We start from the raw sequence: 23422 nt of genomic DNA, 5'->3' as shown, positions 1-23422 counted from the left end.
TTTAGAGCATACAACTAACTAGAATACTAAAAGAAATAATATAAAATGGAATGAATAAAAGAATGAGTCCCACACCAAGAGGACTCGAAGACGCCGATGCGGAAGTGCCTGGATGCCGGGATTGTATGCCTCGATTCTAAGCCCTGAAGGGGGCGCAAAACAAACATGAGTGGACCAAGTTGATATATATATAATAAAACAGTTATCAACGTACTAACCCCCAGGTTTATGAAAACACATATATAATGATAAACATAGGTTTTCCGAAACCTAGAATGATGTGCAGTATCTCAAATCATAACTCATATATAATAATCACTAGTGAATTGTCCGATAACCCCCAGGCCCCATGCCAGCTCCCCGTCTCTGAGCAGACAGTCAGAGGAAAATACACTTCAGGCCCCATGCCGGATCCCCGTCCCTTGTCTTAAATGCCAGAGGAAACACCCTCCAGGCCCTATGCCAACACCAAATCGTCGCCCGGGACGGACCGGAATCTATCCCTACGTCCCGTAGCGGAAAGAACCACTAGGTAAATACAAAACCATTGAACATATATATATTGAAAAACAACTTCATAGTATAAAGTCATCCATCATCTATACTATAAAGAGGTGTTCGAAACATGTTCTAAATATCATATCGTCATCCATCAGATATTCTATAAGAACACGGGTTATAGGAAAAATAGTAATAATTCAAACTAGCCTCAGTAAGCATGTTATGTCACAAAACGTTTCATAAAACGTAATCATCAAATCATGCTTTTCATGTATGCATTTCTACTATAAAACATGCATTTTAGAAGGGGTCCACTCACAGTACTTAGCCGCCGAAGAGCCACGCAACCTATCGAAGAAGGAACGCCCAGTCATCCATCATCTATACTATAAAGAGGTGTTCGAAACATGTTCTAAATATCATATCGTCATCCATCAGATATTCTATAAGAACACGGGTTATAGGAAAAATAGTAATAATTCAAACTAGCCTCAGTAAGCATGTTATGTCACAAAACGTTTCATAAAACGTAATCATCAAATCATGCTTTTCATGTATGCATTTCTACTCTAAAACATGCATTTTAGAAGGGGTCCACTCACAGTACTTAGCCGCCGAAGAGCCACGCAACCTATCGAAGAAGGAACGCCACAGATAATCGCCCCTAAGCACATAAATGGTCCAATTAATAAAACTATATAATAGAAATTGAATTTGGGAAAACGGACGTCAGAAACGGATTCAGAACGTCAAATTACCCTAAAAAGGGTCCCGGACGAAAACCCGAAAAGTCAACCCTAAAGTCAACGTTGACCGGGGATCAACGGTCAAATTAGGTCAAACGGGTTTTAGGCTTGAAACCCGGATTAGGGTATAGGTTAAATAGGGTTAGGACCTATTGGGTTTTGAACTAAATAAAATAAGGGAATTGGGTTGGATGGGTTAGGCCCTAATAGATTTTAGGAACCTAGGGTTTTTGGGTTAAAAGGGTTTAGGATGGAAAAATTGGGGTTTGGGCTTTAGCCCAAACACACACACACACATGCATGGCATGCATGTGCATGCATAAACACACACACACACATGCACGGGTAAACACACATGCACGGGTAAACACACACACACACATGCATGGCATGCATGTGCATGCATAAACACACACACACACATGCACGGGTAAACACACACACACACATGCATGGCATGCATGTGCATGCATAAACACACACATGCACGGGTAAACACACACACACACAAGGCACAAGGCCTTAAGGCCTCACTAGGGCAGGGCTTTAAGCCCCTTTAAATCAAAACCGGCCCAAGGCCATTTAATAAGGCCCGAGGCCTTTGGGGTTTTAAAACAAAAAGAATAAAAATAAAAACTGAAAGGGAAAGGGTTTTGGGCTAAAACAAACGGGCTTAAGGCCCAAGGGAAAGGGAAAGGGAAGGCCGGATGGCCTTGGTTTGTCGAGAGGGAAGGCCGGAAATTCGGCCGGAAAACTACCCCACTTTAAACGGCCATAACTTTGTCACTATTCAACGAAATCAAGCGAGACAAAAATGAAAGTTGTAGCCCTGGAAGAGACGAAGAGAATGATACCTCACACGACGTCTAACTCGCCGTGGTTTGGCCGGAAATTGCCTCGAAAGCCTCGGAGGTCGCCGGAAACTGGGTAAGATTTCAAATGAGTATAACTTCTTCAATACTCAATGAAATTGAGTGAAACAAAAAGGAAAGTTATAGTACTCTACGAGACGAAGAGATTGATACCTTACACGCCGGCCAACTCGCCGTGGTTTGGCCGGAAATTCTCTCGAAAGTCGCCGGAGATGGGTGTGCCTACACCCATGGTGGTTTCGTCCTAAAAACCTCCAAAATCAAGAAATAATCTAATTTAAAAGTCATTCCAGCAAGATTCAAGGACAAAATAGAGATAATTAGGGGCTTACCTAATCGAAGATTGAAAAATCTCGCCGGAGTCCCTTTTCCGGTTTTCTGGGGTCGCGGGAACGAGAGGGAGAGAGAGAGAGAGAGAGAGAGAGCAGGACGAGATGGTGAAGGGTGATGGTTCTTCCTCGCACACTCGTGTGCCTGTGCGTGTGTGCTTGCGGTGCAGAGAAGGGAGAGAAGTGAGAGCCGACAAGGAGAGACAGGAAGACAAAAAACGAAAAAGAAGGAAGAAAGGAGAGGTTCACAGAGGGGGACAGAGAGAGAAGATGGAGAATTTGCTTGGGGTGCTGCCACGTGGTAGGTTTAGAAAAAAAGGGATCCAATGCTTTGGATCCTGATTTGGTAGACAAAAAGGATGAAATTGATATATTTAAAACATTTAGGGGTAATTACAAACATAAATCTTTATAATTAGGGGGCGGGTGTTACAATCTTCCCTCCTTATAAAAATTTCGTCGCCGAAATTTAAAATCATTTACTAAACTAAAGTATTCAAAAATAGTAAGAAGAATATATGTATAAAGAGAAATCAAGTCAGAGTGGGTGCATCAAAGAGAATATGCCACACCGTCGCGAGCGGGTTGCAAAATCCTCTTATCATGCCTCCAAGCTCTTACTTTCTTCCCCATCAGTGTAAAAGTAGAAAACATACTTTAATAAGATATAAAGTCGAAAACATATAATAGCTTAAGGTCAAAAGTAAGTACATAAAATGCGATAACATTAAAATAGATATGTACTAACATATAGGTCAAAATTTTGAGCTGAACTTAAAATTGAAAATGGAAAACACTTTCCTCAAAACATTTATAACGACCAAAAACAATTAACTAAATTAAAGGAAGTTAAAATACTTATACTAAAAACCAAAACTGAAAATGGAAGTGGGTCTCGCCCAAAAATTGGTAACTTCACGTACTCCGAGAAAAGATGAGTCTTTGGGTCGAGTCCCAAGAATATCAATTCCGAATCTGCATCAGCTGCTGTAGACGAATCTTCTTTTCCACTTGCTTAACGAACCCAACAGATAAGTTATTGATACCACAGTCGGCCGCCCGTGATATCAATCACACATTTGTTGTCTCGATAAGCAAGCAGTAATTTCCTGAGAGTGCTCAATTTCACACGTCGTAAAATTTGATCCTCCGAATACAAGCTCGCACAACTCCTCTGCCAACCAGTGTTACCTGTAGAAAATTTTCGTACCAAGTCGCAAAGAGTGCCATACCCCAAACCGAACAAAACATAAACTGTTGTTGTAAAACTCTATCCAACACCAAGCATCTTATCCTCCTCAGTTTTTCCAAATGTGACCAACTACTCCAAAGTTTCACCAGTAAAGAACCCATTTGAAAACTGTACCTTGAGATTCAAGAAAAGCGGCTACCATGCTAGTAGTAGACCCAAAAGCTCGAACCAAGCAAGCAGAAAACAAGAAGTCATCTTCCTCAACACGCAGTATCTCTTGGGAACTGTTGTAGTGCTCAATCCACCTCTCCATTTTTGCTTAGTTGCATATTTCTAGTCAACCAAGGTCAAAGTTGGTGGAAAGAAGAACGACTCGCAAATGGTCAACCTAAAAACAAAAGAGAGTACACACCTTTCGAGAGAAGTGCAAAGATTATCCGATTCTTGCCTCGACCGTTCTGTAGTGCCTTTCTAGAATGCACCAAACAGATCCGCTAGAAGTGTTTTAACAACCACGTACTCACCACAATAAGGTTCAGAAGTGAAGCAGTCGAAATATGCGTTGAGACGAACACATATTGTTGGAAAATAACCGATGTGATGCCTATGAATTCTAGTAAGATGGTGATACAATATGCTGACCTTCTGTACTAAAACCTTCAACCAACTCTTACTAAAAGACCGCTCAAACCTCACGCCCATGTGCTCTCGAACCGAAGGATCCTGGTGAGAGGTAGTGGAAAGCTGCGTTGAGGCGAACACATCACATCATCAAAAAGGTCTACTAGAGTAAGATATGATGATTATGAATTGTAGCAAGATAATGAATGGTGACCATTCAATTAGCGTGAAGATAGTGATGCAATATGCTACTCATCTGCACCACAATCTTTCACCGGTCTCTTACCAAAAGACGACTCAAACTTCACACCCACGAGGAACTCTTTCTGGTAAGTCTGGTAAGCTTGTCAAAATATTATACTCCCACCATTCCTGTCCAAAACGATAAGAATTGGGTGCACACTTCCGCCGAATCGATCGATCGTGAATTCCTCACTGATTGAGCAAGAAACCATGTCGAGAAGGCTAAAAGAACAATCAAGAATTTGAAAGTCAAAACAGTCCATTAAAACTGGAGTACAAGATATCGAGATTTAAACCAGAAACCATGCTGAGAACAAACCTTTTTTTTTTTTTTTTTTTTTTTTTTGTTCCGGCATGATTCCGTTTACATTGAGAAACAAACAAGCGAAGGAAAATGAAGATGCAGAAATAGAAGTCACTGTTTATGATTATTTGGCTAATCATCACCATAAGGTTGACGGGTTTCTTAGCCAAAAGGGAAACAGGTCTAAGCTCAAAGAATAGTTAACAACTGCTTATAAGATTTGACGAGGCCAAAGACATTTCGAAATTCACAATACTTTGTGAGAGCTGTTTCAAAGTTTAAAAATTAAACATAGAACCTCTGAATCAACAGAATGACGATGAAGAAAGATACGAAGCAATCCGCGTATGCATGCAGTGACACGATTGGCTACCTTAAAGTGATGCCTCTAAGCAAACCAAAGCTCAATGAGTCCAGAGAAGTTTAGAGTAAAGCTCGATCTTCGTACAATGATGAATATGGTAGAGTCTCAAGCCATTACATTGAAAAGTACAAGGCTAAACAGTTAACGGATAAGAGCACTGGTCAGTTGGGCTACAAGCAAGAGGTTAAGTTTACCTCTACCGAAAAGTAAAAGGACAAGGGGCATTTTACCACAGAGTACCAGACCCAGGTGAAATTCAAGGAATTTGTTTATCCAAACAAAACTAGATCTTCATCATCCAAGTCCAACTACCACAATAACGAGAATCGTAACTCCATTTTGGGAAATTGATGGGAACAGCATCTGCTACCGAGGAGTTTCCCAAGAAAAGTGTAATCTCTAGACAAAGTCAACTCCCGAAGGATTTGATGTGAAGTCGACGATCAAAGGTTCGTGAACTTGTCTTCGTCATTAAGTAAACAAGAAGGTAATCGATAGAACAATCGCCGAGATTGTTATAAAGATTCACCCAAATTTCTTCGGTGGTAATGAGTCCAAGAACATTGATTTGCTCCCACCAACTACCACCTACTAACCGTCGTCACCACTAGCACTTACTCGCTTCTTTAGCATGCACTTCGAATATTTCAAGCAATTTCCAAAAGATATGACTCTGCCCGCCATTCCTAGGGAACGCATGTTGCAGAGTGATATCATCGCTTCAGATCTCCAATTGGTCTTAACCAATTCGTACCACCAAGATTTTTCCGTTTCCCAAGATTTCAATGCAAAGCCGACTCTGCTCGCAATTCCTAGGGAACGCATGTTGCAGAGTGGCATCGTCATTTCGGATTTACAGCTGGTCTTGACCAGACTTCCACAAACTGAGATTTCTAAAACACGCCGCTTCCAGGTAACATCGACTTTGCCTGTCATTCCCAGAGAATGCACGTCGCAGAGCATCGATCCGAAGTTGAAAGTCGTCTAACAATTCAAACACGTCACCAATGAGGTACAATCCCGACACGAATTCTTGTATATCAACCCGAATGTGACAATTCAAACAGAGGAAGATTCGCACGACTGCGCCGAATGGCACCAAATCTAGAAGCCCTGACATCCAAATGATGTCAAAACCAACACTGTACGATAATAGAAGAGGATCCTAAGTATGCTCTGAATAAACCACGCTCTGATACCAATCTGACACGCCCCGATCCCGATATTCCCCGAATACCAAGAAAGACACGTGCTGGCCGACACCCGAGGGTGACGAAAGCCATTTATTGATGCAATTGCTGAAAACAAAGAATATATAAGGTTTATAAATATAAAAGAATAAAGAATATGCATTTAAGGAACGTGTTTAGAGCATACGACTAACTAGAATACTAAAAGAAATAATATAAAATGGAATGAATAAAAGAATGAGTCCCACACCAAGAGGACTCGAAGACGCCGATGCGGAAGTGCCTGGATGCCAGGATTGTATGCCTCGATTCTAAGCCCTGAAGGGGGCGCAAAACAAACATGAGTGGACCAAGTTGATATATATATAATAAAACAGTTATCAACGTACTAACCCCCAGGTTTATGAAAACACATATATAATGATAAACATAGGTTTTCCGAAACCTAGAATGATGTGCAGTATCTCAAATCATAACTCATATATAATAATCACTAGTGAATTGTCCGATAACCCCCAGGCCTCATGCCAGCTCCCCATCTCTGAGCAGACAGTCAGAGGAAAATACACTTCAGGCCCCATGCCGGCTCCCCGTCCCTGGTCTTAAATGTCAGAGGAAACACCCTCCAAGCCCTATGCCAACACCAAATCGTCGCTCGGGACGGACCGGAATCTATCCCTACGTCCCGTAGCGAAAAGAACCACTAGGTAAATACAAAACCATTGAACATATATATATTGAAAAACAACTTCATAGTATAAAGTCATCCATCATCTATACTATAAAGAGGTGTTCGAAACATGTTCTAAATATCATATCGTCATCCATCAGATATTCTATAAGAACACGGGTTATAGGAAAAATAGTAATAATTCAAACTAGCATCAGTAAGCATTTTATGTCACAAAACGTTTCATAAAACGTAATCATCAAATCATGTTTTTCATGTATGCATTTCTACTATAAAACATGCATTTTAGAAGGGGTCCACTCACAGTACTTAGCCGCCGAAGAGCCACGCAACCTATCGAAGAAGGAACGCCACAGATAATCGCCCATAAGCACATAAATGGTCCAATTAATAAAACTATATAATAGAAATTGAATTTGGGAAAACGGACGTCAGAAACGGATTCAGAACGTCGAATTACCCTAAAAAGGGTCCCGGACGAAAACCCGAAAAGTCAACCCTAAAGTCAACGTTGACCGGGGATCAACGGTCAAATTAGGTCAAACGGGTTTTAGACTTGAAACCCGGATTAGGGTATAGGTTAAATAGGGTTAGGACCTATTGGGTTTTGAACTAAATAAAATAAGGGAATTGGGTTGGATGGGTTAGGCCTTAATAGATTTTAGGAACCTAGGGTTTTTGGATTAAAAGGGTTTAGGATGGAAAAATTGGGGTTTGGGCTTTAGCCCAAACACACACACACACATGCATGGCATGCATGTGCATGCATAAACACACACACACACATGCACGGGTAAACACACATGCACGGGTAAACACACACGCACACAAGGCACAAGGCCTTAAGGCCTCACTAGGGCAGGGCTTTAAGCCCCTTTAAATCAAAACCGGCCCAAGGCCATTTAATAAGGCCCGAGGCCTTTGGGGTTTTAAAACAAAAAGAATAAAAATAAAAACTGAAAGGGAAAGGGTTTTGGGCTAAAACAAACGGGCTTAAGGCCCAAGGGAAAGGGAAAGGGAAGGCCGGATGGCCTTGGTTTGTCGAGAGGGAAGGCCGGAAATTCGGCCGGAAAACTACCCCACTTTAAACGGCCATAACTTTGTCACTATTCAACGAAATCAAGCGAGACAAAAATGAAAGTTGTAGCCCTGGAAGAGACGAAGAGAATGATACCTCACACGACGTCTAACTCGCCGTGGTTTGGCCGGAAATTGCCTCGAAAGCCTCGGAGGTCGCCGGAAACTGGGTAAGATTTCAAATGAGTATAACTTCTTCAATACTCAATGAAATTGAGTGAAACAAAAAGGAAAGTTATAGTACTCTACGAGACGAAGAGATTGATACCTTGCACGCCGGCCAACTCGCCGTGGTTTGGCCGGAAATTCTCTCGAAAGTCGCCGGAGATGGGTGTGCCTACACCCATGGTGGTTTCGTCCTAAAAACCTCCAAAATCAAGAAATAATCTAATTTAAAAGTCATTCCAGCAAGATTCAAGGACAAAATAGAGATAATTAGGGGCTTACCTAATCGAAGATTGAAAAATCTCGCCGGAGTCCCTTTTCCGGTTTTCTGGGGTCGCGGGAACGAGAGGGAGAGAGAGAGAGAGAGAGAGAGAGAGAGCAGGACGAGATGGTGAAGGGTGATGGTTCTTCCTCGCACACTCGTGTGCCTGTGCGTGTGTGCTTGCGGTGCAGAGAAGGGAGAGAAGTGAGAGCCGACAAGGAGAGACAGGAAGACAGAAAACGAAAAAGAAGGAAGAAAGGAGAGGTTCACAGAGGGGGACAGAGAGAGAAGAAGGAGAATTTGCTTGGGGTGCTGCCACGTGGCAGGTTTAGAAAGAAAGGGATCCAATGCTTTGGATCCTGATTTGGTAGACAAAAAGGATGAAATTGATATATTTAAACATTTAGGGTAATTACAAACATAAATCTTTATAATTAGGGGGCGGGTGTTACATGAATCTTGTCCTTTCTCGTGTACCCACACATCTAACGAAGCATTCTCATCTCTGCTACACTCATTTTGTGTACGTGTTAATGCTTCATAGCCCAACATTCCATGCCATAAAGCATTGCTAGCCTTATTGTCATCCTATAAAAAATTTCCTTGAGCTTTGGCATACGACAGTCGCACAACACACCTGATGCACTCTTTCACTTCATCCATCCAACTTGTATTATATGACTGAGGTCTCCATCCAATTCCCCATTCTTTTGCAATATAGATCCAAGATAGCAAAAACGTTCGCTCTTTGGTACTTCTTGATCTCCAATCATCACCCTATCTCATTTATACTATGTTCCCACTGAACTTGCACTCCATCTACTCTATCTTTGACCTACTTAGGCGAAGTCCTTTAGATTCCAACACGTCCCCCAAAGGTTAAGCTTCGCATTTACTCCCTCTTGAGAAGATGTGATTATGAAACAGACTCAAGGCAAAAGGGGTAGAGAAAGACCTAGGAAGACTTGAAAAGTAGGGGTCGGCACTTGGAACCGAAAATCGAAACCAAAACACGAACCAAATCGGACCGCACTGAACGGTTTAGTTTTGCAGTTTTGAAACCAAACCGCATTGTAGGGAACGGTTTGGTTTCGATTTTGGCTTTTGAAAAACCCACCGAAACCGAACCACACAACAAATACTAATAAACATTTAGTATCTACTCAACCACTCTAGAATATCATCATTCATCATTTGCTACATGTTTGCTTGTTGCATATGTAGTTGCTGCAGGTTTGTTTGTGCATATATTGTCCTAATTTTAGACGAAAATAGATTATCAAAACATCCTCACTCAATGTACTCATTGTTAACATGCGTTCATTAATTAATGTATTGTGTAGAAAATAAGACTGTTTTATGCATAGATAGATGTATATTTTAAAATGTACATTCCTTTCTTAAAAATTGAACCGAAACCATACCAAACCGAACCGAATGGTTTGATTTCATTTCGGTTTTGGCTTCAAAACCACACTGAACCAAACCGCAAAAAATTTTGGTTTCGGTTTCACTCCAAAGAGCACCGAACCAAACCGTGCCCACCCCTATTGGAAAGAGCCTCTAGACATAAAATACTTGAATCTAATGAAAGACTTAACAAAAAGCGAGCAAAATGGTATTTTAGGATTCATACTTTGGCTGCTAGGAGAGGAGCAACCCTAGTTGCCATAAAACAAAACCTGATGATTCAATGGTTGAGGGCTCACTCAGGAATCTAGGATGCTGTTACAAAGTTTCATGCGTCGAGGATTTCCTTATGAAAAAATTGATTGTTTCATTCTGCGGTAGGAACCCAGATTGCTTCTATGGTAGTCATCTCGGCTACATAGGTTTCTCTAGTAAAATTTAAGACTTCTCAGGTGTTAGAGAAAAGAAATTGATTTTAACATCTATTACTAGAAACGAATTGAGATTCGATTTACATGGCTAGTCAACAACTGGCTTCATCTGTACAGTATACACCTAAAACTGAACCCTTGCGAGACAGCTTCGTTTCCAGAAGAATTCAGCTCTTGCCGAAAAACCATATGCACAAAAAGAATCCATCAATTCCAGATGGTGGTGAGCTTACATTGATCATCAGCTTCAATTAGATCTTCTTGGCACAGTGCATACTTGTGTTGAAGTTCCAGTCAACTTTCGGTCAGGAGTTGCAAAATTAAGGTAAAGTCCTAACCTGCGCGATTCAATCAAATCTAGTTACCTAAAGAGAACGATCATCAATGTGCATAGGAATATATTCAATAGCCAGTGCCAAGAGCGCAAATATCATTTTCAGACGGTAACAAAAACACTTCTATCGTTTTCTAGATTCTTTATTCGGATGTTCACGCACAAGATGAACCCTGTAAAACACGTCTGCCAGTCAACCTTTCTTTTCATTTAAAAACCAGCCACAATGTTATTTCACTGTATTAAATTAATCTACACATTTAAGAATGAAAAGCTTTTTAGACGCGTTTAAGTAGTCACACAACTGGTAACTACAGAAAATCATAATAGATACCTGATTATGAAAGCAAAGTAGGAAGGCAATCTGCTTAAAGACGGACTAACTCCATGGTTGTGACAAAGAAACATTTGGAGTGGATGCGTTTAGTCCTTGTTCATAATGTACAGCAGATTTGAGCACATTGTACTGTTCAGTAACAATATCATACAGAGCTTGTGCATATACCTCCCTAGCCTGCACCATACAACAGCCAGAATACTTAGAAACAATCTATGAGAAAAATGGTGAAGTTAAAAGAACATTTAGAGTAGATATCAAATCTGCACCCAGAACTTTGACTACTGTGGCACTTGGGCCCTGAACTTCAAAACGTCTGGTCCTCATAGTAACCGTGTCAGTTAGCCAGTTATAAAAACGTTTTGAACTCCAGGAACTATAGTCACCTAAACCCCAAAATTCAGGGAACAAAGGTGTTTTACTCCAACAATTAGAAATCAATGAAAATGACTTTCAAGGTCCTTGAACATTAGCTTTCAAGAGTTTGTCATATGGATGAACATTATACATATATATTATAGCATACCCCTACAGGTCGCACTTGGTGCGATGGCAAGTGCCTTTGCCCATGAGCGGTAGGTCTCGGGTTCGAGACTTGGGAGCAGCCTCTCCATAAATGGGGGTAAGGCTAGCCGACATTTACCACTCCCAGACCCTGCGTAAAGCGGGAGCCTTGTGCACTGGGTACGACTTTTTTTTTTATTATAGCATACCCCTACATTAAACTACTTTTGGATACGGTTCACCAATCTATTCCAGATGTGCACTAGTCGTTACATCATTGTTGACTAAGGAAAATACAGTATTAGTTAAATGCTAATGTTCATCACCAAACTAGATAGGCGGAACAAGTTTTTCCACACTACTCAGCAGTTGGTACCATGACATGATTTAAAATGCAGTAGCAATCCTCAGATCCAGAACATAATTACACACAAGCTTTCATTGCAGAATAATGTTAAAGATCACGAAGAATATAACAGGAACCATCCAAATCAACCAGGAAGTTGAAAGACATTGTATATGGCACCAACCTCTTCAGAATTTTGACAGGAAGCAGTAATATCAGAGAAGGTGATTTCTGGTGCAACAGATAATCCAGTACCATGGAAGGAGATCATTCTCTTTTCTCCAATCTCTTTTTCTACCTGAAAAAGAATTGTCACTAAGGCGGAAAAGTAGCACTACAGGAACCACCAAAACAGAGACGACGAACCTGGGCTGGAGGAGGCATGATGTTGTGACACAATAATGCTAAGGGATATATATGCCCTGGAGCAGCAGAATGTTCACCAAGCCTTCTCAGATTGTCCAGTGAAGCAGCATCAAAAGGTGCCTGACCAACTTATGTCAGTATGAAGACAAAACTTGTACTTATCTCTATCAAAAGGTGCCTGACCAACTTATATCAGTATGAAGTTAATTGCATCATGAAGACAACACTTGTACTTATCTCTACGTGTTTGCATGTATGTTATGTCTATGTGTTAGACTTGTTAGTTGTCGGTATGAAGTCATTGCACCACCAACTCAAAATCCTTATCAAGATAAATGGGTGTGTATCTATGGGGGGTGTATTCAATTGGGAATTTGAGAGATTTTAATGGATTTATAAATCCATGGAATTTTTATGGAGTTTAATTGTTTTGTAGAGATTCCATGTAAAATTTTGATTTAATTCCCTCGAAATCTCATGGGGAGAGGTGAGATTTGTGGATGCTTAAAATACACTAGAAAATCTCTCCAATTCCCTCTAATTCCTCAATTTTTCCAAATTCTTTAAATTTAAATTCTAATTGAATACACCTGAAATGTTATAAACTTCTTTAAAATTCTAATTGAACACACCCAGATTTCTAAAGATTTTAATAAACTATCTTAAAATCCTAATTGAATACACATTGAATTTGAATACACATTGAATTTCATAGAATCACTTAAAATCCTGATTGAATACGCCTAGATTCATTAAAAGAATTAAAATCCCTCAAAATCCCAATTGAATACACCTCCCTATATTGGTCAATTCTTGGTTATAGGAACAGTATGTCAACGTGATCTCAAATTGTAGACTATCTTCGTTTTTAGGGAAGCCCAACTGCTCAATTAAATACAACTAAGTTTATGTCAAATTTAGTAAATTATTAGAACAGTAATTTATTTCAAAAGACAGAAAATGCTGGATTATATTTCAAAATCATCCTCAATCTATTTATGCTTTCCTCTAGAACTCTCGAGTCCCTATTCTATCCATGATGAACCAAATAACTCCTTTGATTTTACATCTATGCTGTCAGGTTTGCTTAACCTAAATTCACAATACAACTGAAACATATAGATGCAACTTTAAAACCTTATGTGGCAACACTATAGGGACAATTGCAAAAAAAAAAAAAAAAAATCATCACCTGAACATTGACTGTCCTATCCGGATCAAAACATTTTACAAAAAGAAAGCTAAAAAAAATAAAAAATAGTAAACACTGATCATGAAATCCATGATTTCCTTTTCAATCATCTCATACATGATGAAGTTGAAAGAGCTTACTGGGTACCACTCTCCTGTTGCAGGATCTGGCCGGTCCCTTCCACCACTAGGTGCAATCCATACAATTTGTGATCCGCCCCTATAAAACTTGTTCAATTAGAAGCCTGTATTAAGAAACATATATAAACAAATTCATCACATTAAAAGAGTATTATTTAGAAAAGAAAATTGTTAAATTTTAATCCCTTACTTGATCTTGCTTTTCGATGGACTATAATGTTATGCAAACAGCTTGGATGATGATATGTGAGTATGAGAAAACAATAAACTAAACATTGCCTCACACAATCACAAGAAAATTATTATCGAGATGGCTAACTTTTCCTACGTCCCCGTGTGATCTCTCTTTAGAGAATCACTAGCACTATCAAGAAGAACAATTGATTACAAGAACTTTCTGAAATCCCTATGCTAATCCCCAAACCCTAGCTTTTGATCTCTCTATCACTCTCTATCACTCTCTTTAGTTCTCTACCCCTTGTGTGCTTGCTACAGTTTAAGAACTCTTATCAAGACTATTTACAGAGAATAGGTTGTGGGCTAGAAACCTATTGAAATCACTTGGGATTATACAGAAGAAAAACTGCTTTCCTACTTCTAGTACGAATCTAGCACGCACTGATTTTCTCTTTGAATCCTATGCCGACCTCTTTGGTATTTTGATTAGCAAAAACACAAGAAACATGCATGATGTGTCCTAGAAAAAAAATAATACCAAAAACACAACAAACATGCATGATGTGTCCTAGAAAAAAAAATAATACAAGAACAAACAGAGACATAAGAGATTCAACTTGACCCTTTTTTTTTTCCTTAAAGAGAAACAAATTTGATTGCAGAAAATAATAAAATTACAGAAACAGTGGAAAGTCCACTAATATTGTGATTAAGTGCAGATTATTCCTTTACCAGCAACTGAAATTAGAGAAACCATCCCCCCCCTGAATAGTAAATATACCACCAGCGGAGACCTGAAGGTAGGCATTTGTTACAATGTTGAACCTTCACTCCTAATTTTGTCTCTAGGACTGGACTGGATTGGCTAACTCACTAGATTCATGAATGTTGAATGAAGAAATAGATGCCGACTTACATATTTTGTTCAAGTTCAAAGGTACAAGATGGATTAGTAAAGAAGGAAACGTATCCCTTCAAATCCCCACATAAAGGGTACAATTGGAAATAACAAGTTTCCTTCATGACAATGCATCTTCTACCTTCAACTTCGACAAGCTTTAGAAGTTGGCATCCATTTCCTCCTTTAACATACATGGAATCTAGTGAAATTTCCAATCCTAGGCACCAACAAGCCATTCTCTCTTGGTCTAGCACCTAAAATGAATTGTTTCTCGCTTTTAGTAGTATCCTCGACCTAAAGTATGATAACTACTCCATTTTGAGTTGACATACTAGTATAAAATTCCGAGTTAGGTGTTGATTAAGTACTAGAGGGATGAATGAAAGGAGAAAAGGAGGAGCACTTCTTTGAATTGCTATGCATTTTTGTATGTAACAAGTAAAATCAATTTACATGTCCATTAGCACAAGAATGATGAATGGAGAAAAAAGGGTGAGTGCTTCCTTGAGGTTAACTTGCTATGCATTTTTGTATTTTAACAAGTAAAATCAGCATAGCTCCTCAATCCCCAGTTTGTTACTAGCTACATTTCACAAAAACAAAATTCACTTTAAACAAATTGGTTAGTTCTGAGATGTGTAGTGCTTAATAGGGTTCAATGAGACAAGAAAAGAACAAGAGGTAAGAGCAAATAAAACAGAAAAAAGATATGAAAGAGGAAGAGATCCGGGTTTTCCAAGAACAGAAAAACAATGCAGAAAGAAAAAGGAGGGGAAAAAAGCTTTCTGCACAGGACCTGACATGGTAGTAACACTCTCAGACCTTGATGAGCAGAAATAAGAAGAGCTGCTATTAATAACAAACCAACTTTGACCATGCATAGACAAATAAAATAATTGTGGTACCTCAATAGCAATGCCATTTCCTTCAAACTCCGGGTGTTTGCTTTTCTTTTCATATCAGCAAGCTCAGGATCATCATTCATGTGCTTTTTGGAGTACACACATATCAGATTCCTGTGAGAATATTAAAAGAAAAAATGGTGAGGATTTCATCATTTAAGCATAGAGGTGCATACTAATTGCATAACATTATTCAAGAATTCACAAGTACCTCCCCATGCTGAAAGGCTTACAAAGAGGATCTGTCACAACCCTATCTCCTGCTATGTAGGTCTGTAGTACCAAGTCTAAAAACTGGTTATGCAAACAGTTACAAGTGCACAAAATAATGTATGCATCCAATGTATGGTTAGAATGAAGACAGAACATTGCAATTCACCATTTTCTCAGCAAGATGTGGGTTTGTTGATTCAAGCAACAAGGCAATGACAGCTGGATCTGCTTCAGTTTGGTGGTTTGATATCAAAAAAATGTTGTGACCCTGCATGCATAATCCAAAAGCATTACATTACAAGTCATCTCCAAGTGTAAACTAATCAAGATGATATAGCATCTGTATAGTACTACCACAGTACCACCAAAATCATATACGAAAAAGCTTGAGACAACTTCTGGTTGACTGAAATTGTGATATACAGCACCAAGACAAAGTTATAGCATTTGTATTGCATTCTACTAAAAAATAGTCATTATTTTGATAGTCCATGCAACTGGCTTGTAGGAACCCTTCAGACCATCAGTTCTTATCAGTTATCATGTCCTCTCTGACATAGTTTTCTAAAATACTTCAACATACATATGTACAAACCTAAACTTGGACTGCCAAACATGCATTTACATGAATGCATATCTTAGGCCACTATATAACTTTGTAAGTTGTAACAACGAAACAGGGAGGAAGTTCAGTGTACTTTGCTTCTAGAAAGAAAGTGTTCCACAATTCAGCAATGTATAGTTGTTAACCCCACAAAGAAAATAAGCTGAATACTGAGAAAAGGCACCTGCTGAAGCTTCTCTTCAATTTCATAGAAAATGGAAAGATTGCCAACATATGAGTTTCTGCACAAATAATCATCAGAATTTAGGATAAAGAAATAGCACAGAAGAAAGAAAATACGGGTCGCCAGCAATTTTTTTCTTTCTTCATGTGAGTATTCTCTGTTAACAAGTTTTTGAAAAATCTTTTTCTAATAAATGGACACCCGTATTGGTTTAATGGTAACAATGCATTTCTCTAGTCCATTATAATACTTGGTGTAAATTTATTTCAAAACTCAACAAAGAATTCAGCATAAAAAAATACAAAATGAAAAGTTATAAATTCCATTTATTTACTTCATTAAACAAGCCAGAAAAGGGAAGATATAAAAACAGCAGCGGATTAGAAGTCAACTGTCAAAAAAGAGAGAAAAAAAAATATCACTCTCCAGAGCTATAAAATCAGAGTTCACCATACTACACGTTTCCCTTACCCAATCATAATGCAAGCAATAATCACCCAACTATGGATCCCCATTCTCCATGATGAAGGGAAAAAAATTATCTCTGTATTTACCAATGCCCACAGAGAAGTCAAAAGCTGCCCTCTCTCCTAAACTCCTAACACCTCGTCCTCCATTTTAACATAAAGAATTCTACAAAACTTTTTCCTTAAACCCACTAAGGGTGCAATGCTTCTCAACATGTACAGAAGAAGCCAGAATAGTCAGCTCAATCTTGTTCCTCAAAGAGTGTATGCTGGATCTATTTACAATGGGGCAACATAGGAATAGATAATCAATATCCTTGCAAGCTTTTACAAATAATACGCTTAGCGGAAAACACTCAACCCCATATACAGAGCATTATAACTAGTACTCACCCACCCTTGAGCAATTACCCAAATTGGCACACATGTACCTTACATGGTACCTTATCCTTCCAAATCAATTACAATGGATTGAAAGTAAGGACAGTTCATTGATCAACCACACTGGATTTCTGAAAAACTAAGTATCCAAACTGAATACATAAACATGCTACATGCTCACATTTCTAAAGATTCTTCAGCCACAACTACAAGGTGTTAGAAACAATGATCCCAACTTTTGCATTCTCTATTTGTTCAAATGTAATTTATACAGGCAACTGAATCTAACACACCCGTTTCTGAAAATGATGGACACACAGGTTCTTATTCCTTTATGCATTTTTATATTGTTAGCAACCAGTTGATCCAATGCTCTAATCATACGCCCAGTTGATCCAATGCTCTAATTACAATATAAATATTATAATGTTCCACAAATAACATTTTTTTACTTTCTCAAATACTTTCATGTTTATTTGCAATCCATCCAACTGCTAGTTGGACTCGAGGACTGATGAACCATTCACATTTCCAGAGTGTTCAATACAAAAAGGTTTAAAGATGCATCAGTTAAAAAGATCTTTACATTTTTGTATCAACAATTAAAAATCAGAATATTTAAAATTGCCAATACAATACAACTAATATATAAAGGATTCTCTCATAAATCAAAATAAATGATTTTAATCTCATGCTAAATGATCCGATGATAGCACGTCGGATGGACAAATAACCCATGACCCTGTCAGTTTTAAGGTTCCAATGAACTTCATGAAATAATACATGGTATGTCCATTCAAATTTAGCAAAAATAGAAAACAAGAATAAATGCATCTGCTGTCACTTTATTTACATCAAAGTAGCGGATGATGGTAATAGGATAGAAGTTGTCAAGTTACCTGAAATCAACTAAAGGACGAATATAGTTTTGACCAAACATGTAGTAATCAAAAGGCACTCGCATTGCTTTGTGATATGGTGAGAAGACAAATGGGTCCTGAAAAATTATTGGTCTATCATATAGGCAAAATAAAATAAAATAAAACAAATATACAAGAAAACAAACGGATAGTTTGGTTTCCTATCTGTGTAAAACCCACATCAGCAACTAAGGCAGCAGTGTGATAATGCATATAAAACCCAATATTACCTCTATATCCAAGAATACACGATCCAATACAGCAGTCATATTTGACAACACAGTCTCATCTGCCTTGGGATTTCTGCTTTGAAGAATCTGAATAATGATAGCATAGGATTAAGAAAAAAGAAAAGGAGTTTCTTATCACAGAATAAATGACTTCCAGGGCATCTAATGCATACAAGCCATTCATTTACGATCTAATAATTGAACAAGAAGTCCTCAGACCTTTATACGCAAATAAAATCCAGATATACAAAAACACTAGAAAATCAAAGCAGATTGGCATGTGCTTGAATAATTAAAGCTGATTGCGATGTCGCTCTCCTGAAGCTACCCATATAATTACAGCTACACGTTACCGACAGACAATTGACATTTTAATGAACACATAATTTCATGTCCGCTAATTAAGGAAAAATACGGCACCTCTCCAAAATTGGCATCCATATATAGAGACCCCCCCCCCTTCTCCCGCACACACACACACACACAAGTGTGTGTGTGTATATATATAATCCACTTTAGTCAAAGAGGATCAATACCCTTTAGATGAGTTTTAACCAGTGAAGCATAATAAATATAAGTTTCAAACTTAAGTTTACAATGGTTATTATGGAAGCTTGTAATAAACTAACCATGACACAAGTTCTAGATCCATACACAATGGTCACACTGTGGCTTATTTGTTCGTGTAAGCACAACATGTAAATGGTTCAGATTTCCGATAAAAAATAAGTCACGTTTTCTTTTTGCCCTTAAACAACTAAGGCACATTTATCTTGTGCTAGCTAGTGATTGACTCTTTGTTATTCTCTTAGTTACTCACTATCTGTAAGTACCATGGTCACGTTAAGTTGTAGTAAGTAAAGATTGGGTCCCACTCAATTAGTACGAACATTTCCAGTAAAAATGTAGGCCTTGAACCACAAAATGTCTATCTCACAGATTTTTAATTCCTACTCATTAGCAAAGCCAAGATTAGGATACATGTAAATAACAATATATTAGCAAGTTGAAAGATACTCCTAGTTCATAAGGAACAGGAAGTTCAAGGTTGTACGAATTTATGAAATTTTATTACCAGTTTTGTCGTCTCTAAATAATATGGCTACAGCCATATATACTAAAAAAAAAAATTCTATTTTGAGAAGAAAATACTAAATCTTCTTCCTTTAGCAATTTTGAATGCTAAAACCATTAAAAAAATTAAATTTACAGATGCACACACTTTTTACACAAATTACTTTCAGATGAGATTTGAGCCAAAACGTTTACGGATATCAAGTAAATTCAAAATAGAAATATAAGAAGTAGATCTAACTATGTATAGTAGAACACGAGATTAGGAATAAAAGTTTACAGCATTTTTATAATTCTGATATAATTCTTCCATTCCTGATGCAATAGTTGAGGGAAGCCTGCCAGCTTCTGTTTCCTTCCTTATTACAGACAACAGCTCTACAGATGAACATTTCAAACAAGTCAAGAAAACTAGCTTCAATAAACAGAACATTAGTAATGTAAAGAAAAGCTGCGTAAAAAATAGTGTGTTTTTTCATTATGAAAGCTGCAGTTAATGACAAACTAGCTCTAGGTCTAGTGGCAATTTCCTTCCCAATGTTGACAAAGATTTTTAAGTTTTGTTCAACGGAACAGGAAAACAATATAGATGAATTATTCAACTACAATACAAGGATACAAGCAAGAAAAACAAAAAATATAATCTTCAAGGAACTTGAATAAGAAGACACAGAACATTTGAAGTACATATGCATGCAATCAATGACATCAGAGGTTATGTTTATAAAGCAGTTAGTAAAAATAACGAGGGCAGTGGAAAAACATAAAAAAAAAAAAAAAAAAACAGTCAATTGGGACCATAGTCCCAGTGATATTGCACTGTAAATTTGAGGACAATCTTAGGCTATTAGGAGTTGGAACTGTATCCTGATGGTCCCACTAATAGGAAGGACTCAAACACTATCCAACCACAGGGTTCAGAGGTCCATACCTACAAAGATTAGCAATCCAATCAAATAGCTATTATAATATAAAGGTTATTATGAGCAACAGTCCCTGAACTTGTCCATGAGTTACAATTTAGTCCTCCAACCCTTTTTTAGTTCATGTGGTCCTTCAACTTGACCACCTCTTGCACCATTGGTCCTATCCGCCACTATGTACCATATTCTGTCTATTTATCTATGCTTTGTCTAATAGTAATCTGTCTTGTCTTTCATTTTTTGTTTCTCTTTTGGTTTCCATGGTGGGGAATAAATATAGGAATTTTACAATGGGGGTGAACAACAATAAAGGTAGGGCAACTAGACAGGTCTTATAAACCAAGCAAAAAGTGCTCTTAAACTATCAAAAGTTAATAATGCATACCCCACAAGAATTGTACCTGCATGAAACGCAATCCCATGATGAGAAAGCCAACCATTTGATGCATCCAAGTTCAGTTTTAAGTCCTTCTTGCATGATTCTTTGAATTATTACAAATTTATATAGGTACAGAACCCATTTTGTTTATTGCATGCATTGACGGGTGCCTACCTACCATGGACTTGGAACGGATGAAGTTGTTGAGTAAGTGGATCCTATCATAATAACTAGTCCAAAAAAAAATCTGGCTTCCACAGGCAGACACTTGAAACAATGGGTATGAGGTGTACAAACTATAAAAAAAAAAAAAAAAAAAAAACAACACTGAAAACAGTGTTTAACACAAAAACAAGGAGCAATAACCATTGAACAACTTCGACGTGATGTTGACAACTCATACCTAATGAAAACCCATACCTTTTAATAAATTTGTATAAAGAAATAAGGTATTCAAAGTATGGTGTACTTTTAGGTTCATAATCAGATTCCATAGACTTGTCATAACTTTCATTGTTCTTCATTTGTTCTCTGTTTTTGTTTGTTGTTTGAATGCACTAGGTAGGTTTCTTTTCGAAAATGGACAATTTTGTTAATATTTTTTTACTCATTTCAAGATAAAACAGTTTTCCTTAAAACATGATATTTTAAAGAGAAGGCTTAAAACAAAATTTCAAAAAATGAACACTGTACATCCTTGTGAAAAAATACATGCCTGACAACAATCGGCTCTCTTAACATAAATAGGAATACTTCAACATGAACTTTTTTCTCAACATTTCCTACAAATTGAAAACAAGCTATCAAGAATTCCACTCATCTAAGGCTAGAGTTGGCTAGAAAGAAATCAACGGATTTTTGAAGATGCTGGGGGGGGGGTCGGAAGTGGAGAAGGTGCAGGATAAGGTCAAGTATTGGGCAGCGATATGGACTTCTGTATCGACCATTTTACTAGATTGGAAGGCTGCAGTATGAATCAAATTTGAAACTTTCATCACTTCCAAGTTGAGAGAAGAAAATTCTTTTGACTAAGAAGGAAAGCGTTCATACTATTCTTTTCTGGGAAACAAAAGGAAATGAAATGAATGACTGGAAAAAAGAGACCAACTTCCCACCCGACCCTTTGTAATAAAAAGGGGAGTCCTTTCAGGATTCCATTTTGAGAAAAAGGAAATGCAACGTGAAGATCAAGATTCGCATAAACTACCATGCAAAACTGACTCATGAACATCAACTTTCAAACAAAAAATGGAACATTTCAATTAAAGTCATAATTCATGTAAATATCAAAACTAAAATTAAAATCAGCCAAAAAACAAATTGAGAACCAATTTCATTTTAACAGTCAAGAAAGGCAACATTTCAATTCAAGAAAAAAATATGAGCATTCACTTTCTTGCATTTTCTGAGGAACCAAACGGAGAAAATGCAGAAGAGTTCTCACCCTAGAAATTTAAGTCAGCCATGAAAACAAAAATGAGAACCAATTTCAATTCAAGAAGGGCAACATTTCAATTCAAGAAAAAAGTATTCACTTTCTTGCATTTTCTGAGAAACAAACAAAGAAAAGGCGAAGAGCTGTCACCTTGTTCAGTGGTCGCACTGAGAAAGGTGCGAGAATGATCAGTCTCCGTCCTCTCTGCACTCTGAATGGGCGACAAAGACAACGACTCCGTGTCCTTCACCAGCTCCGCCATGGCACTGACCTTCAAGGAGGAAAACAAGCAAGGACAGGCAGAACTCCGCCGTCTCACAGAGACCAAGCACAGTCGAGAAGACGACGACAGTGACGAACAAGAAGCAGCGGAGGGGGAGGAGGAGGAAAGAGACGACGGCGAAACCCTAGGCGTGAGGAATGTGGTGGATGGCGTCGCGGAGAGGGTAAACATAGCAAGAGAGAGAGAGAGAGAGAGACGGAGGATATGATCGATCTGTGAGTTTTGGTTTTCTGCAGAGTGAGGGAGTGGACGGGGGTGGGCAAAAGCTATGATCACGTGCTTTCCAACAACGCCAATAGAAGGAGAATGGTGGAGGAGGCTTTGGATTGGGGGAAGAGTGACACCAGGGGAAGCTATCCCGACACGTGGCTGATTCAAAAGGGTGGATTGAGGAGGAATTTGTTACAGAAAATTTTATTTGGACCAGTTGTCTTATCTCTGCACCCAACTAAAACTTTTTCTCTATTAAACTTTCAAGTTTACCCTTAAATAAATAACAATAAGAAAATAATCATTGGTGTTTTTATCTTTGCACCCAATAACTCAAAACCTAGCACACCACTGCACTCCTCCATTATTTCCGACGAAACCCACCCAAGTGACAACAAAAAATTCTATCAAGATCACAAATGACCATGGGCTCCAAAATTTTCAATAGGGATTATTTATTGGAAATTTTAGGGGTAAATTATCAAGACCATATCCAGTAATATAATCGAAATCCAAGTCGTG

The 23422-nt window shown here is 38.2% G+C and overlaps 1 protein-coding gene across 2 annotated transcripts; it reads right to left on the bottom strand.

The window, feature by feature from the left end:
* Positions 1 to 10422: 10422 nt before the first annotated feature.
* LOC126606640 (glycerol-3-phosphate acyltransferase, chloroplastic-like) lies at positions 10423 to 22995 on the bottom strand. Of its 2 annotated transcripts, none has more exons than XM_050274020.1 (13): positions 22558 to 22995; positions 19951 to 20048; positions 18597 to 18683; positions 18346 to 18443; positions 16599 to 16656; positions 15977 to 16078; positions 15809 to 15891; positions 15601 to 15711; positions 13618 to 13696; positions 12286 to 12405; positions 12104 to 12217; positions 11067 to 11246; positions 10423 to 10736 (listed from the first exon to the last, which is right to left on the bottom strand). In XM_050274020.1, exons 1-12 carry the CDS (start codon positions 22859 to 22861, stop codon positions 11112 to 11114), a joined length of 1389 nt encoding a protein of 462 aa, XP_050129977.1. In that variant the 5' UTR covers positions 22862 to 22995; the 3' UTR covers positions 10423 to 10736; positions 11067 to 11111. The 2 variants fall into 2 exon arrangements, with proteins under 2 accessions (XP_050129977.1, XP_050129978.1); XM_050274021.1 differs by having other exon boundaries at positions 15809 to 15870; positions 22558 to 22994.
* Between the last annotated feature and the right edge of the window lie 427 nt (positions 22996 to 23422).

The sequence above is a fragment of the Malus sylvestris genome, chromosome 16 (assembly GCF_916048215.2).
Source record: "Malus sylvestris chromosome 16, drMalSylv7.2, whole genome shotgun sequence".
Taxonomy (NCBI): domain Eukaryota; kingdom Viridiplantae; phylum Streptophyta; class Magnoliopsida; order Rosales; family Rosaceae; genus Malus; species Malus sylvestris.
This window is presented reverse-complemented; position numbering and strand designations above follow the sequence as displayed.